Source organism: Bubalus bubalis, chromosome 1 (genome assembly GCF_019923935.1).
Source record: "Bubalus bubalis isolate 160015118507 breed Murrah chromosome 1, NDDB_SH_1, whole genome shotgun sequence".
In the NCBI taxonomy this organism is placed as follows: domain Eukaryota; kingdom Metazoa; phylum Chordata; class Mammalia; order Artiodactyla; family Bovidae; genus Bubalus; species Bubalus bubalis.
Window position 1 is genome coordinate 116,212,007 of NC_059157.1, and position 16,513 is coordinate 116,228,519.

The window sequence follows — 16,513 nt, forward strand, 5'->3', positions numbered from 1 at the left end:
ACCTTGACCAAATGGGGATCGATTCTATTGTCAGCGCAAGCTGCCAAATGATGTGTGCTTGACTGTAGAGATGAATCAGAACTATGCGATAGGATGAAATTGTTTTGGATCTTGCCTGAGGAAGGTATTTTAAGCTTAATAAACAGGATGGAGTTTGATTTTCTACAATTGGGCACACTGCCTCCGTGGGTGCCACTATTAGCCCATCAAGATTGTATATTAAAAGGTTACTCTGAGCTTTCCCAAAGCAAATGAAAGGGGGAAGAGTGTATGATAGTTTTCTTGGTATAATAACTGGAATAGAACTCAGCCAGGCAAAACAGTACGATCCCAAAGTCTCAAAGAAACAAGGCTTCTGAAGAACAGATGGAAGTTGTTTTCTTCCCTTACAGATGTGTCAGTAGGGCACTGATGACATTAGACCTGGGAGATCTAGATCAGCCTCCCTTTGTGGGCCAATGGCTTTTTGAGTCTTCTGTACCAAGCTGCAAAAGGGATTGCAATGATATGGGCATGCAATGATTCTGAGGAGACAAATTAGGATGCAAAAGTAAAGGAATTGATCATACAGGTAAAAGTCTCAAATACATAAAATATATAATACACATGTATACCAGGTCAAAACATATAAAATGAAACATTAGGTAAAATCACTTTGCCTTTATTTGGCTAATGACAAAAGCCAAAATAACTGAACAATAACAATTTAATAACACTCAGACAGGAAAAAAATATACTGAACACCGATTAAGGAAAACGTCCTTGTGGACACCAGCACTGGTGATGGGGCCAACGTTCATGCCAAGGCCAGGATTTCTTTCCAACACTCTTCTCAGGATCCACAATACAAAACAACTCAACCAATCAAATCTTTGTGTTCAAAACAGTCAGTGTCTCCCTAAGAATAGTGGGAAAGCCCACTTGAAAGCTAAGAAAACAGAACTGCAGTTATTTTAATGTTAAACCAACTACTTTTGTTTTCTACCCCAATCTAAGTACTAACATCAAACTTTGGCAGACAGAATATCTTTCTTCTTTCTTTTAAAGAAAATTAACATTTAATAGTATAATCCCCAAAACATGTTCTACTTATTTGCAAAAATAATAGCTAGGGACCAGTCTTTATCCCATGACAATCTATTCCATGAGAGAAAACAAGAACAATCATTGTATGACCTTGAAAAATATAACTTTAAAAATACTTATATTGATAAGCTTGAAAAAAATATCATTAGTTAAAAACATTGTTAAGGGAGCTTTTCTCCTACCTGCATTGGTTCAACTTCTGGTGATAGTTTGCTGACAGAACATGTAAAAGCTATGGCTTTTAGGAAATTAAACAAAAGCAGCAAAATAGACTTGATTTGGAAAGATTTTAGATATAGGGTTTGAAACAGGATTAATAAGGCAATGAGCTCCAGAAAGACAAAAACTGCCCATAAGTCAAGAAAGAATAAAAAGCACTGTGAAGAATCATTGTGGATGGAATATTCAAAGACTTCCTGGACAGCTGTGTGGTCACAAATAAGAAAAATGTAACTCAGGTGCTGCCTGCGATGTTATCAGTGATCAGAAAAGGTCAAAAGCTCTCTTGACCTCCCTCAAATTTTTTCTCTTATTCGGGACTTTCGACCTCTTCACATCCCCAACCTTCTTACCCAAGCCTCATCAAAATAATGGTCTTTGGCTCTAGTGATCAGAAGCAGCTGGAGCAGTACAAATGACCCATTTCTACTCCTCTAAAATTTCAACCTCTACCCTTCAGTGCTGTGGAGTCTAGTGTATGAAAAAAACAAACTTTCTGCCCAGCTCAACTCAAGGTAACTGATGAAATGGCACCTCCTCACCACTGGCTACAAGGCTTCTGTCTCCCTTCTCCTTCTATTACAGAGAGAGGCTATAAGGCCAACCAACTTCTAAGGCTCTCCCATTTCTGCCACATTTGGCCTATTCAGGCTGACAGCTTTGCTTGTGCAATTTAGGGTTTAAGTAATATTAAAATTAATGTTAAAAATTAATATTAACAACACTAATATTTAAAGATTTACAGATCACACACACAGTTGTGGAATGCGAACCTCTAACCTCATTTAATTAGGCACAAATGATCAAATAATACATCCTCCCAACAACTTCCTCCACCCACCCACCGTTGTCCAGCACGTAGGATCACATTTATCCCAAAGTACCTAGCATGCCATGCCATAAAGTTTTTTGCTTTCAGTCAAAATTTCACAGAGATATACTGTGTTAGGAGACTGGGGCCATAGAGGCTCACCAGAAGGGGTGAGTTTTCCGACAGCACGTGCACGTGCCGGCGCTAGCAGTCTCATGGAGCTTGTTGGCCTAGACGTCATACTCCAAGGACAGGATATGCCCAAAGCAGCCCATCTACAGAGCAGAGAAGGCAGGCCAAACATTTGGGACCCAGACAATACCTGTGAGGAGTGACTGCAGGGAGGAAAATCACATTCTGATTGCCTCCCTTTCCAAATATACTTGGACAACATGTATTTTGAGAGAAAATGTAGGTGGGTTTCAGTGGTGATTTCACCGTTTTTCTATCAACAGAAATGGGCAGAATTCCCAAAAAGGGAAGACTGAAGCAGAAAAGTTAAAATATGTGAGCCTACAAAGCTGGTATTGTAGGAAAACATTAACTTCAACAGTTCCAAAAAAAGGATTTCAAGCCAAAGCCTGTGTAAACTAGATTTGATAGTGAAAATAGCACTTCATGAGAAGAGTTAGAAATGTAATTTTCATGGGCCATCAGGACAGCAAGAGGTTCACTCTGTTTATTCCTCTAGTCTGCTGCGTTCTGCTTCTCTGGATGATCTGAGTTTTAAGAACCTAGGCAGTCCTGCTGTGCAGGCAGGCAGTAACTCTAGCCACTGGCCCTCAGGCATAAGAGCAAGTTTTACCAGAAAGTGTTCAGGAAAGGGGCTATGAGATGCTTACAACCTTAGCAGAGGGGCAAGCAAAGATAAAATGTGGTTTTCTCAGCTGAAAACACTAAAACTCCACCCCCACAAGGGGTATTTATGAATGATGAGATGGCCCTGGACAGAAGCAAATTTCCCCTGAACCTTGTGATATGATAAGGATTAGGATTATGATAGATAATGATCTGCTAGGTCATGTGCTGTAGGATGCTACAAGCTGAAAAGGAGCTCATGCTCAACAGCAAGTGCTTAAGCTTCAGCATTCTCTGATGTGAAATTTAAGTGGTGAATCCCCTGGGCAACGTAACAGGGGAGATGGGGGCAGGCAGAGGGAGAGGGAGGGAATCTACCACACTCTTGTAATGTGAGCCACTGGAGACTTGCTAGAGGGGCAGTGATGGGAGTCCCTGCCAGATGCCAACTCCCTGGGGAAAAGAAACACCTCATGGAGCACTGGTTCCAGTCAAGGATACTATTACAAGGGGAAGAGGTCAAGATAAGGCTTTAAAAAGGGGTGTGTTTCCTTATGCTTTTGCACCTATGTTCTCTGCAAACCTCTCTCAATATTCAATATGGTTATAAGCAACATGGATTAACAGATCATGTTGAAACTGCAGACATTTACAAAGTATCCTTTGTAAAAAGCTAGGAAATGAGTATTAAGACAGGAGTAGTAGGGCTAGGGACTTACTCCCAGAGGAAAATTAAACTGACTTTGTATAGGTTTGAGTATTGTCCAACTCCCCTCCTCAATCAGAGTAAACCTGAAAGTGTTCCTCCCTTTAAAGGCAGGAAGAATGTAAAGATTACAAAAAAGAGATTGACAAGAGCTCCCAAATAACTGGGCAACAGAATTTTCTGAGAGATGAACACAGCATAGAAACCGCAGCTGATGCCATGTGGTCTGGTTCCATCCCCATCAGTGTCTTCATGGACCCCAATGGGTCCAACAAGAAACTCCTCAGGGAGTAAGAAAAGTCAGACTCAGATCTCCTTCTTCCCACAGCCACACGGACACACGTGCCAGCAGTATACATTGGGGATTTGTGGCCGTTACTCAGCTTTTAGCTTTTTAAAAAAAGGAAACCAAGATTATGGTATATCCCCTCCAAATCGCCCATCAGCATGGCTCACTGCCTGAAGGAGTTGGCAAGACAGTTTGCCTGAGAATAGAAGGCAAACACTACGGTGTATCAAGAAGAAAAGGCCTCTGGGTATTACACCACTTCCTTCTGCCCACTCCTTGGGGGCAAAAAATTAGTTCTACTTACTACGTTTGAAAGACTAATTTTTAAAAAATTAATAAAAATGACAATTTCCCTGTCAAGAGCACATGAACATAAACAGTAAAGCAAAGTCCATGGGGAGGGGATATGAATGCAGAACAGGCTTCTAAGATGTAGTTAGCCTCCTTCTTGGTGGGGATGGGTGATGTCTCTCCAAGGACAGGCTGTCTGGTCCCCCCATCCTAAGTCCTCTTGCCCCAACTGTCTTTCCTTTGTAGCTGTCCTTAGGATTAGTGTTGGGATCACAATCTGGAATTCAACAGAGAGCTTCTGAAGGTTGGGACAGAGGGAGGGGAGGAGAAAGGAGAGATGAAAATTTAGTCTTCTTCATCCTCACTGATATCATAGGCTGCAGACTTGTGTCTGGAGAGGTTTGTTGGGGAGGAAGGCGGGGAAGTCTTGCCAGAGAAGGGCCACCGGAAAGAGGGAGAGGGGGAACGTTCACGAGTGGGGCTGTTGCTGGGACTCTGCCTTGGACTGATGGCCTGCAGCATCCGGCCTTTCCCCTCTTTCAGCATATGTTTCTGGGGAGACCAAAAGGAAGAGTTAGAAGAAACCTATGGATCCTACTAACCAATGGAGGAGATCTGAGACTTCAAATTATCGTGAGTGCCCTCTGTAATGTCAAAAGTGACCAAGTAAGCCACAGATACAATTCTAAGCAATTTCTCAGTCAAAGTGGTTATGCTATACTACATGTCTAAGGGGTCCCACCTGTTATCCACTGTTACCCAATCTTTGACTTCTATGTCAAAGGAATTCTTAAAAGGCTACTTGGTCTATAGTCTAGGTTCTAGGCAAAAACAAAGGAATTAACTCAGACAAAAGGGTATCTACCTTAGTTTTGGGGATTTTCTGAAAATTCTATATTCTCCATGAATAATCTATTCTGGCATCCAAGCACCCCCACAGCCAGATCATCTCTGATATCCTAGGGCTCATCTGCTAATAGCTACACATGCACCTTTTATCTAGCTCAAAAAGACCTTGCCTATTCCTCAAGGACAGAACTCCCACCTTACCCAGCAATCCTGCAGTGGCTGCTTGTAGTCGAGGCAGTGGTTTTTTTTTTTTTTTTAAACTGTTCTTTGCTCTTTCCTTTCCTTCTATCCAAAATTGTAATGTAGAAGCAAGCTAGGCAAGGTTACTCACTTGTCACCATATTTGGAGGTTTATAGAGAGCTGGCAAAATTAGGCAAATGTATAACCACTTTCTGTAAAGATTTTTAAAACCTTTCTGGGGATAGTTGAAATATAGTTCTGCCCAATAAAGGGAACATATTAGATAACTTCTTATTGTCAATGTCCCTTTCTGCTCAAGGATTCTATAGTTCCTTTCACAGCATAAGAATTCCCTAGATTTTCCTGAATTTCCCTAAATAGCCCAGCAGGAAGGAACATACCAGCGCTCCTTCTGGACCAAACATTTCCAGGAAACTTCCAATGAATTCTCGGGATTTCTCTTCCCATTTCTGAATGAGGTCAATGCTTTTTTCTTCCACCTTCTGAACAAATTCTTTTGACTTTTCCTCCACATCTTTCACTTTCTTCTTTACTTTGTCAACTCGCTCCTGTAAGTGGTATTTCTTCTCCTGGATAAAGAAATAACTGTTTTGAGAAATAATACTCACTCTGACCTTCCATACCAAGGGGAAGGAAAAGACTTGGTTTGGTACTCTATTTAGACACTCCTTTCGGTCTTGAGAATTTCACTTTACTTTAATATATCCCATACTTCCCTACCATGGTAACAGAAAAGATATGCTCTGGATGGTCATCCTAAGTAAAAGTGTAATAATTCTAAGATTGTAGAGCCTAGGACTAAACTAAATGCACAGGGTAAGCCCAGTAACAGACTGGCATATACCAAACAAACTCAGATTCTTAAGACAAAACATTAACTTGGAAGATAAACATGCCCAACAAAACCCAAAACCCCATTCTAGACGGAGATGTATATGTATAGGGAGGGAGCACCAAGATCACTGTACAGTACTGCCAACAACAAGTCAACTCTAACAGGTTGAAAAAGAAAGTAGTAGACCTTTAACTTAATTCATTTATTGTGCTAAAATTTTCCCTCCATCACTGGCTTATTCTATGACTACAGAGAAGTTTTTTTTTTTTAAACATCTGGAGGTCTGTTTGCTCATTCGCAAAGTAAGGATGATACTCATTGGTCCTGTCAGCTGCCCTAAAAATAAAGGAAAATTGTATGAACCCTCCCAAAGGGAAGGAAGGAGTCTTCAGCCAAATGAAAAGTGTTCTCATTTTCAGATCATAAAGGGGAAGGGGAGTATGTTTAGGATTCTTAAATACCTGAAAATAAATTCTGCAGTGTAACAACAGCTAGGTTGTTTAACAGTAGCCAGCGTTTATCTGCACAGATAAATCAATTTAGATGAAACCATTTTACCCATTCATAATTCACAGAGCTGGGAACAAATGAGGGAGCATGGTAAATTACTCACGTATAGAAGACACAGCAGCTTTCTTCTTTTTAAATCAACTTTACTGAGGTATAATTTATATACAAAATGTACAGCAGCTTGTTTCTAAGGGCAATATTAAGCTAAGATAAACTTGCTTTCATAATCAAATTTTAAAAGTTAGTTCCATGTGCCTTGAGAAGTTGCATGCAAAATGCTGTGTGTTACTATCCACACAGGGAGAAGATCCATAGTTTGCATCAGATTTATAAAGACCATACAATTTAAAAAAAGTTAAGAACCACTGTTTTAAATGTATCCAATATAAACACTGTACTTTGTAAGTTATACATTCTTATTTAATTGGCTGTATGTCCTTATATCAATGTTGTGATACTACACCATAAAGGCAGATAATGCTTCTTTTTATAGAACAGATACATCCAAATGCTCTTTGTAAAAAGCCTGGCATAGTACTATGTGCAAAGAGGTATCCACTGAGCTTTTGGAGGTGATAATAAGAGCAGATTGAAGAGCAAGTTTAACTTAGACAAAGTGAGAGGCCACATGTCCTATAGGGCCAGGGAACTCTGGGATGAGGTTAGAACTTACATTGATAAAGCTGACATTGAGTTCCTTTGCTGTGTAGCCCCTCTGGAGGTTCCGCCTGGCATACACATCATAGTCACGGACAATTCGAGTGATGATGTCTGATGTGGAGATACCTTCTGTCCTCTGTGTTGGAGCAAACATGCCTAACCCAAAAACACAAATACTGTGATACTCTGAATAGCTCAGGCAGTAGGACTAGATGGAAACTGGGAGCCACAGTCCTTTCCTATCCTCAAAAAGCAGAGTCTGCTATTACTAAGTACAGTCTGAGATACTGACATACAGAAGGAAGACTGAATGAAGGGTTAGGAGTAAGGAAAGGTCCTAATATTAAGAAAAGAATGGGGCTGGAAAAGGGTTTCTTGAAATTAAAAGAGACAACAAAAGTAGATGTTTATAGACTGAGAACTGATGGATATGATGCTATGTTCACTTTAACCTCTTATCCAAAGTGTGACCTAAAAGTGGATGTTGAATTTCTCACTGTATAAATTTTCCTCTGTAGTGATGTGATTGAATATGTCATTGTTCCGGAGACTCCATAAAATGCGGATGCACATCACCTTACTCACCTGCTTCCTTGATGTGCTTATAAACATCATCACTCCCAGCAGAAGAATAAGGGATGTCATCATGAGCCACAAAATCAATCTGAAAATAAGGAAACATCATTAAAACTCAGGATAACTGCTACTTAGAAAGAACCAGGCAACACTCTGTGGCCCAGAAAAAGGGCCACAAGGTGAAGCCAGGCCTCAAATGAACTTTTCTCTTTGTCTCTCCTTGCTCGGCTCATAAATTTCACAATTCTTTTACAAGTGATCCAACCTAACTATTTATGGATCATAAACATGAAGTTAGCCAGATTCTCTTCTAGTTGCTCCTCCTGGTTCCTGGAAGTGCTACCCTCACACTGAATACCAGTCACCATGGTGTGGGAAATAGGCCTGGAGGATTTTGTGGTATGCTAGCTAGTGGATGGAGTTAAGAAAAGAAGAAAAGAAACCTCCCTATCCTCCTGGCTCTACAAGAACTGGTCAATCACGGTTTCTAAAAATATGAGAAAGAAGTCACTTCTTTGTTAATTGGTTTCTCTCTAAGTCTGTGAGGTAAATGGGAATATAAAAATAGCAACCAAGAGCCCCATAAAAGACCTTTAGGTCTCAGATCTATCACTTTACTACTGTCAATATCTCTTGCACTGGGATCAACAATCTTTCTAAACCTCATTTATTTACTCCTTCCTGAATAGGCCGTATCTCCTTTGTTAATATAATTGCTAATACCACCATACAGCTCCAAGAAGCCATTGTAATGTTACGCTCATCAGGACTATGTCAGGAACTCTCAGCTAACATATCAATTACCCATGAACAATTGTCAGGGACACAAAGGCAGCAAAGTGAAAATAAGAATGGTGAGCAAGCCAGACTCGTGACTGACGATATACTACAAACAAGGAGAGAAAAGGGAATCTGGGAGTCCCTCTAATCTCTTCTGCTTGGGCCTGCCTGGCTATGTTGCTGAGAATAATCTTGCTCTTCACCTTTGGTACCACTGGCTGCTAAATGTTGATGCAGAAAAGCTACAGAACTATAAAAGGTCTGTCCTAATCCTAAATAGTTGTAACAAATATCCCTTAGCTTCAGGCTTACCCAAATACTGCTTTTGAAGCACTTTGGCTACTTTTTCTTTCCTGTCTCACTGGACAATTTACTTTCAACATTCTACACGCCACTGTAGAGAACTGACAACATGCTTGCTGGTTCCTCAAGCTTGAGGGCCTCCAACCGGACCTGGTAAGTTCTTCTCAGCTATAAACCTGGTAAGTTCTTCTCAGCTATAAACCCATCTTTTGTAGGAAATCTGCTTTTTTAATGTGGGAAAATAAAAAGGAGATAAGGATTTTTATAATACCAACTCACTGAGACAAAGTGAGACACCTCCCTGGTTTCTGACCCCACATAATTTCTAGACTGAAATTAAAAGTCTTGAAACTAAATTTAAGCCAATACAAGATAAGTCCGTGTTTCTATATCTTATTTCCTGGAATGTGAGCTCCTTGAGAGCATGGGAAAAAAGTTATGACCAACCTAGACAGCATATTAAAAAGCAGAGACATTACTTTTCCAACAAAGGTCCGTCTACTCAAAGCTATGGTTTTTCCAGTGGTCATGTATGGATGTGAGAGTTAGACTATAAAGAAAGCTGAGCGCCGAAGAATTTATGCTTTTGAACTGTGGTGCTGGAGAAGACTCTTGAAAGTCCCTTGGACTGCAAGGAGATCCAACCAGTCTATCCTAAAGGATATCAGTCCTGAATATTCATTGGAAGGACTGATGCTGAAGGTGAAAGTCCAATACTTTGGCCACCTGTTGGGAAGAACTGACTCATTTGAAAAGACCTTGATGCTGGGAAAGATTGAAGGTGGGAGGAGAAGGGTACGACAGAGGATGAGATGGTTGGATGGCATCACCAACTCAATGGACATGAGTCTGAGTAAACTCCGGGAGTTGGTGATGGACAGGGAAGCCTGGTGTGTTGCAGCCCACGGGGTCGCGAAGAGTCAGACACAACTGAGCTACCGAACTGAACCGAGAGCATGGCTGGAGCTAGGTATACTCTAAAGAGGCTGGTACACTACGAGGATGGACACATCTATGGGGGGAAGAGTGGGGGTGCATAGAGGTTAAATTTCTAGCCCTGCTAGAGTGTAACCTGGTTATTTGGCCTCTCTGGCCCTGTTCTCATATGTAAAGTGGAAATAACTAATAACTACCCAACAGGACTTTCGTGGGGAACAAATGAAATATAATGGATGTAAAAGCGCCTCTAAACCATCAAATCCAATAAAAATGTCAGGGATGACTATTATTAGAAGTAATAACATCATCATCTCTTCTATATTAAATTTACAGAGAAGATAAAAGTAAAATAAAGCTAGTGGAAAACTAGCCCAAGTACCAGAAGCCTTCAAAATTGAGGGAATTACAAAACAGGGAATGGGAATATGTACTCAGTTTCTTACCCGGTGTTCTGCCAGGAACTCTGGTGTCAGGGTCCAGGGGGCATTCCTCACCACCTCATCCACATAGCGGCAGTGCTGCACTGCATCATAGCGCTCATTTTCATTCATCACGGTGAAGCCTTTGAAGTTGTGTGTTAGCTCATCACTGCAAACTGAGTTCACCACATCATAAGGTTATAAGTCAAAGTCCCCTCTGCTTGCTTAACCACACCTCGGTCACTAACCTCTACCATTTCCTAGGATTGTAACCAAGCACCCCACTTGGATAACAATACTCTAAATGTACCTCAGTCTGGATAACAATGCTTTCCCTAATCCAAGATACACCTTCGGGAGCAATACTCACTATGTTCACACTTTGGAAAGGAGAGGATACAACAGAAGAATAAGATCTTTGGCTTTGAAATGAACCTACTGTACATTTCTGCATCAATGAGCAGTTTAAAAAAAATGTTTTCCTATCAGACTGGAAAGTATCAGTTGCTCAGTCATGTCCGACTCATTGTGACCCCATGGACTATAGCCCACCAAGCTGCTCCTCTGTCCATGGGATTCTTTAATTAAGAATACTGGCATGAGTTGTCATTCCCTTCTCCAAGGGATCTCCCCGAGCCAGGGAGCAAAGCTGGGTTTCCCACATTGCGGGCAGCTTCTTTACTATCTGAGCCACCAGTGAAGCCCTATTAGCCTGGACTGGACCACATAACATTTGCTTAGCAGACTTTTGGACTTCAGCTGATTCAGAATGATAAACTGAGGGGCTTCCCAGGTGGTACAGTGGTAAAGAATCTGTCTGCCAATGCCAGGAGATGCAAGAGATGTGGGTTCGATCCCTGGGTTGGGAAGATCCCCTGGAGAAGGGCATGGCAACCCACTCCAGTACTCTTGCCTGGAAAATACCATGGACAGAGGAGCCTGGTGGGCTAGAGTCCACGGGGTCACAAAGTCACACAACTGAGCATGCACAGTACACATACAAACATACAGAGTCATGTTAGGATGATAAACTGAAATCTAAAGTAAATGCTATTTTAAAGTAGGCAATAGGGGATCAGACTGCAGAAACCTGCCAAAACCAGTGAGATAAATCCTGGACATCTCAAGTCAATGAGCTTAGAGCATCTCTCTCCAGGTTTATACAGTTCAGGTTTTAGATACTTCATGTTCTTCAAATGCTTCACATTTTAAAGAGGCTACACTATATCCTTCATTTAAAAACCAAAACAAGAGTCAATGTACTCAGGTTATAAAGACAGGAGAAAAAGGGCTACTGTAATTTTTTTCTGGACAGCACCTAAGTCAGTAGGTGTTTCCTTACCTCCCACAATGAGGTATGTATTAGGGAAAAGGTTCTTTGCTTGCATCAGAGCCCGGGCATGACCAGAATGAAATAAGTCAAATATTCCATCTGCATAAACTCTCACAGGCCGTTCACCTAAATCCAAAGGAAAGAATTTATCAGACAAACACACTGACTCAATACCTCATATTTAACAAATAGAAATGGCACTGTGTGACTGTTCAATTCTTGCACAACTCCCTTTTAAGGTGTTCTCTGGCTACTCACCTTAATTTGGGGTGTTTGGGGATTGTAAGGAATAACATCACAGAATTCCACAGACTCTCTTGGCATTATAGCCACGAACTCTCTTTGTCAGCCTGGGTTTACCAAATTGATCAGGTAATTGGGTTTCTTGATTATGTTTTCTTGAAGTTTTTTAAGAAGTGAAGGGAAGAGTTATACAAGAACTATATCTAAAACTTTAAAATCATCATTTTTGGTTTATATTTAAACTTCAGTTATGTTTAAACAGACTATAATTAAACTATAGTCTTGGCTGCCTGCTCTCTCATTTTCAAGCTGCTGTGATTACTAATGACTAACATTTTGCTTGAAAATAAAATACTTTGCTTTGAAAGTAAAGAGTGATCCAGAGGAGTGAGACTGAAAAAGAAGGGAAGGTAAGCACCAGTTGTCAATCTATTGCTTCTCAGTCCCAGATTCACCCTCACTATCTGCTCTGTGGTTAACAGATGGAATTTCTTCAAGCATTTCTCCTTGATAGTGAATATGTTACACCTTCTCAGTATAGGGTGATTTAGAAAATACTTGAAAATCATATATAAATACTTTAGGACTTTATATTAGAGCTTTTCCTCTTTTCCTGTCCATTAGTGAAAATAATAAATGACTATCAACTTATTTTTAGTGGTAGTGGACTGTGAAAGAAAAAGCAGGAAATGATTTCCTGGGGTACAAGACTAATTCTAAAGTCAAGCAAATACACTGAGAAAGAAATTGATACAGTGGTTCATCATGCTTCAAATGATAAATCTAATGAGTCCTAGGCAACCTATTTCCACTACATGAATAAAAGAAGAGTTGTTTCATTGTAGCAGCCAAAAAGAACAGTAGGAACATCTGCATTATTTTTGGAAAGAAGTGTCAGAGCCTTATTAAATACTGAAGGTAGGGATAAGATACATCTCCTTCCTGCCTTGAGGACAATGAATCAAGAGAGAGAAAGCTGGTTCTCAGAAGGCTTATGGACTTTTCTTTATAGATAGCTTTATCCATAAATGAATAGTTTTTAAACTGAGAAATCATACACTGCTGATAGAAATATAAACTGGTATAACTTTTAAGAAATGAAATTAGGCAATATCTGTCAAAAGACAAAGGACAAATGTTTATACCCTTTAGCTCAGCTATTCCAATTCTAGGAATTTATCTCACGGATATGTTTGTAAATATGTATGCAGATTGCATTATTCACTGCAGCACTCTTTGTAATAGCAAAAGTTTGGAAACAACCTAAACTTCATTGGAAGACTATGACATGATCCACCCACTAAAACTGTGGGAAGACTTTGCTTATATTATTTGCTTAGGTATCCATAGGAAATTGGCAATACTGGTTGCCTGCAAAAGGGATACTAGGTGGATGTGAGATAGTAGTGAGAGGAAGACATTTCACTCTGTGTCCTTTTTCAATGTTAGGTCACGGGAATGCATCGATTTTATAGGAAGTAAAATTTTTAAATAAAATAAATACACCAATACAACAAAAAACGGAGAAATAATATGATGGATTTAGGAGTCAGAAAAAGTTATAGCTTAAGCTTGCCAACAAGCTACATTCCTATGTAATCTTAATCTCTTTAAGTATCAGTCTCCTCACCTACAAAACAAAGCAGCCCCAATGTGAGTAGTATAGTCTCTCTTCAACATCCTAGAAATCATGACCATGAAGCAACTAACATACTTCTATCTTTCCTAAACAAGTCCAGAGTAGTTATGATCTCACTTTATTTGATCCTAAAAGACAACAGATAGAATATAAAACTTGAGAATATTGTGCTGGTGTTTCTTTGCCATTAGTATATAACAAGGGCAAAGTGAGATGAGGGAGATTTAGCTCAGTAAACACACTTCCTGGAGAGTGCCAGTAGGACAGAATGCTGTTAACACTGAGTGGCTATTTGCCAGCAGTTGAACATCCACATCAGGAAGTTCACGGTTCACATATTGCTGAAGCCTGGCTTGGAGAATTTTGAGCATTACTTTACTAGCGTGTGAGATGCGTGCAATTGTGTGGTAGTTTGAGCATTCTTTGGAATTGCCTTTCTTTGGGATTGGAATGAAAACTGACCTTTTCCAGTCCTGTGGCCACTGCTGAGTTTTCCAAATTTGCTGGCATATTGAGTGCATCACTTTCACAGCAGCATCTTTCAGGATTTGGAATAGTTCAACTGGAATTCCATCATCTCCACTAGCTTTGTTCATAGTGATGCTTTCTAAGGCCCACTTGACTTCACATTGCAGGATGTCTGGCTCTAGGTCAGTGATCACACCATCGTGATTATCTGGGTCGTGAAGATCTTTTTTGTACAGTTCTTCTGTGTATTCTTGCCATCTCTTCTTAATATCTTCTGCTTCTGTTAGGTCCATACCATTTCTGTCCTTTATCGAGTTCATCTTTGCATGAAATGTTCCTTTGGTATCTCTGATTTCCTTGAAGAGATCCCTAGTCTTTCCCATTCTGTTGTTTTCCTCTATTTCTTTGCATTGATAGCTGAAGAAGGCTTTCTTATCTCTTCTTGCTATTCTTTGGAACTCTGCATTCAGAGGTTTATATCTTTCCTTTTCTCCTTTGCTTTTCACTTCTCTTCTTTTCACAGCTATTTGTAAGGCCTCCCCAGACAGCCATTTTGCTTTTTTGCATTTCTTTTCTATGGGAATGGTCTTGATCCCTGTCTCCTGTACAATGTCACGAACCTCATTCCATAGTTCATCAGGCACTCTATCTATCAGATCTAGGCCCTTAAATCTATTTCTCACTTCCACTGTCTAATCATAAGGGATTTGATTTAGGTCATACCTGAATGGTCTAGTGGTTTTCCCTACTTTCTTCAATTTCAGTCTGAATTTGGCAATAAGGAGTTCATGGTCTGAGCCAGAGTCAGCTCCTGGTCTTGTTTTTGCTGACTGTATAGAGCTTCTCCATCTTTGGCTGCAAAGAATATAATCAATCTGATTTTGGTGTTGACCATCTGGTGATGTCCATGTATAGAGTCTTCTCTTGTGTTGTTGGAAAAGGGTGTTTGTTATGACCAGTGCATTTTCTTGGCAAAACTCTATTAGTCTTTGCCCTGCTTCATTCCGTACTCCAAGGCCAAATTTGCCTGTTACTCCAGGTGTTTCTTGACTTCCTACTTTTGCATTCCAGTCCCCTATAATGAAAAGGACATCTGTTCAAGCTGGTTTTAGAAAAGGCAGAGGAACCAGAGATCAAATTGCTAACATCCGCTGGATCATAGAAAAAGCAAGAGAGTTCCAGAAAAACATCTATTTCTGCTTTATTGACTATGCCAAAGCCTTTGACTGTGTGGATCACAATAAACTGTGGAAAATTCTGAAAGAGATGGGAATACCAGACCACCTGATTTGCTTCTTGAGAAATTTGTATGCAGGTCAGGAAGCAACAGTTAGAACTGGACATGGAACAACAGACTGGTTCCATAGAGGAAAAGGAGTTCGTCAAGGCTGTATATTGTCACCCTGTTTATTTAACTTATATGCAGAGTACATCATGAGAAACGCTGGACTGGAAGAAACACAAGCTGGAATCAAGATTGCCGGGAGAAATATCAATAACCTCAGATATGCAGATGACACCACCCTTACGGCAGAAAGTGAAGAGGAACTCAAAAGCCTCTTGATGAAAGTGAAAGTGGAGAGTGAAAAAGTTGGCTTAAAGCTCAACATTCAGAAAACGAAGATCATGGCATCCGGTCCCACCACTTCATGGGAAATAGATGGGGAAACAGTGGAAACAGTGTCAGACTTTATTTTTCTGGGCTCCAAAATCACTACAGATGGTGACTGCAGCCATGAAATTAAAAGACTCTTACTCCTTGGAAGGAAAGTTATGACCAACCTAGATAGTATATTCAAAAGCAGAGACATTACTTTGCCAACAAAGGTTCGTTTAGTCAAGGCTATGGTTTTTCCTGTGGTCATGTATGGATGTGAGAGTTGGACTGTGAAGAAGGCTGAGCGCCAAAGAATTGATGCTTTTGAACTGTGGTGTTGGAGAAGACTCTTGAGAGTCCCTTGGACTGCAAGGAGATCCAACCAGTCCATTCTGAAGGAGATCAGCCCTGGGATTTCTTTGGAAGGAATGATGCTAAAGCTGAAACTCCAGTACTTTGGCCACCTCACGCGAAGAGTTGACTCATTGGAAAAGACTCTGATGCTGGGAGGGATTGGGGGTAGGAGGAGAAGGGGATGACAGAGGATGAGATGGCTGGATGGCATCTCTGAGTCGATGGACGTGCGTCTGAGTGAACTCCGGGAGTTGGTGATGGACAGGGAGGCCTGGCGTGCTGTGATTTATGGGGTCACAAAGAGTCGGACACAACTGAGCGACTGATCTGATCTGAAACATCCACATTAGGCCAAATCACACTGAACTTTCTTGGATCAGCCCCAGATGTGCCTCTTGCTCTCTTCAGCCTTTTCCCCAGCACCCCAACCTCTCGATTCTCTATGTCTTAACCCAAGTCTTTGGAAAATCCAGGCTGGTGTATTAATCAACTGACCAGAAGGGGCCACTGTTGAACTAAAAATCTAAGGAGAAAGAACGCGTTTTGCATTCTTTTATCAAGTGGCTATGGGCCAGGATGACTATACCCTTTGACCTACATCTGCTG

At 40.6% G+C, this 16,513-nt stretch overlaps 1 protein-coding gene across 4 annotated transcripts in view; it reads right to left on the reverse strand.

Annotated features, from left to right (window-relative positions):
- Positions 1 to 645: 645 nt before the first annotated feature.
- Positions 646 to 16,513, reverse strand: part of PCYT1A (phosphate cytidylyltransferase 1A, choline) — a 49,855-nt gene continuing 33,987 nt past the window's right edge. For all 4 annotated transcript variants that reach the window (XM_025285668.2, XM_006054242.3, XM_025285661.2 and 1 more), the window contains 6 exons: positions 11,616 to 11,732; positions 10,298 to 10,449; positions 7,842 to 7,920; positions 7,270 to 7,412; positions 5,632 to 5,820; positions 646 to 4,752 (listed from right to left, as the gene is read on the reverse strand). In XM_025285668.2, the coding sequence (XP_025141453.1) occupies positions 4,546 to 4,752; positions 5,632 to 5,820; positions 7,270 to 7,412; positions 7,842 to 7,920; positions 10,298 to 10,449; positions 11,616 to 11,732 (887 nt within the window). In that variant the 3' untranslated portion in view covers positions 646 to 4,545. The remainder of the gene's footprint in view (positions 4,753 to 5,631; positions 5,821 to 7,269; positions 7,413 to 7,841; positions 7,921 to 10,297; positions 10,450 to 11,615; positions 11,733 to 16,513) is intronic.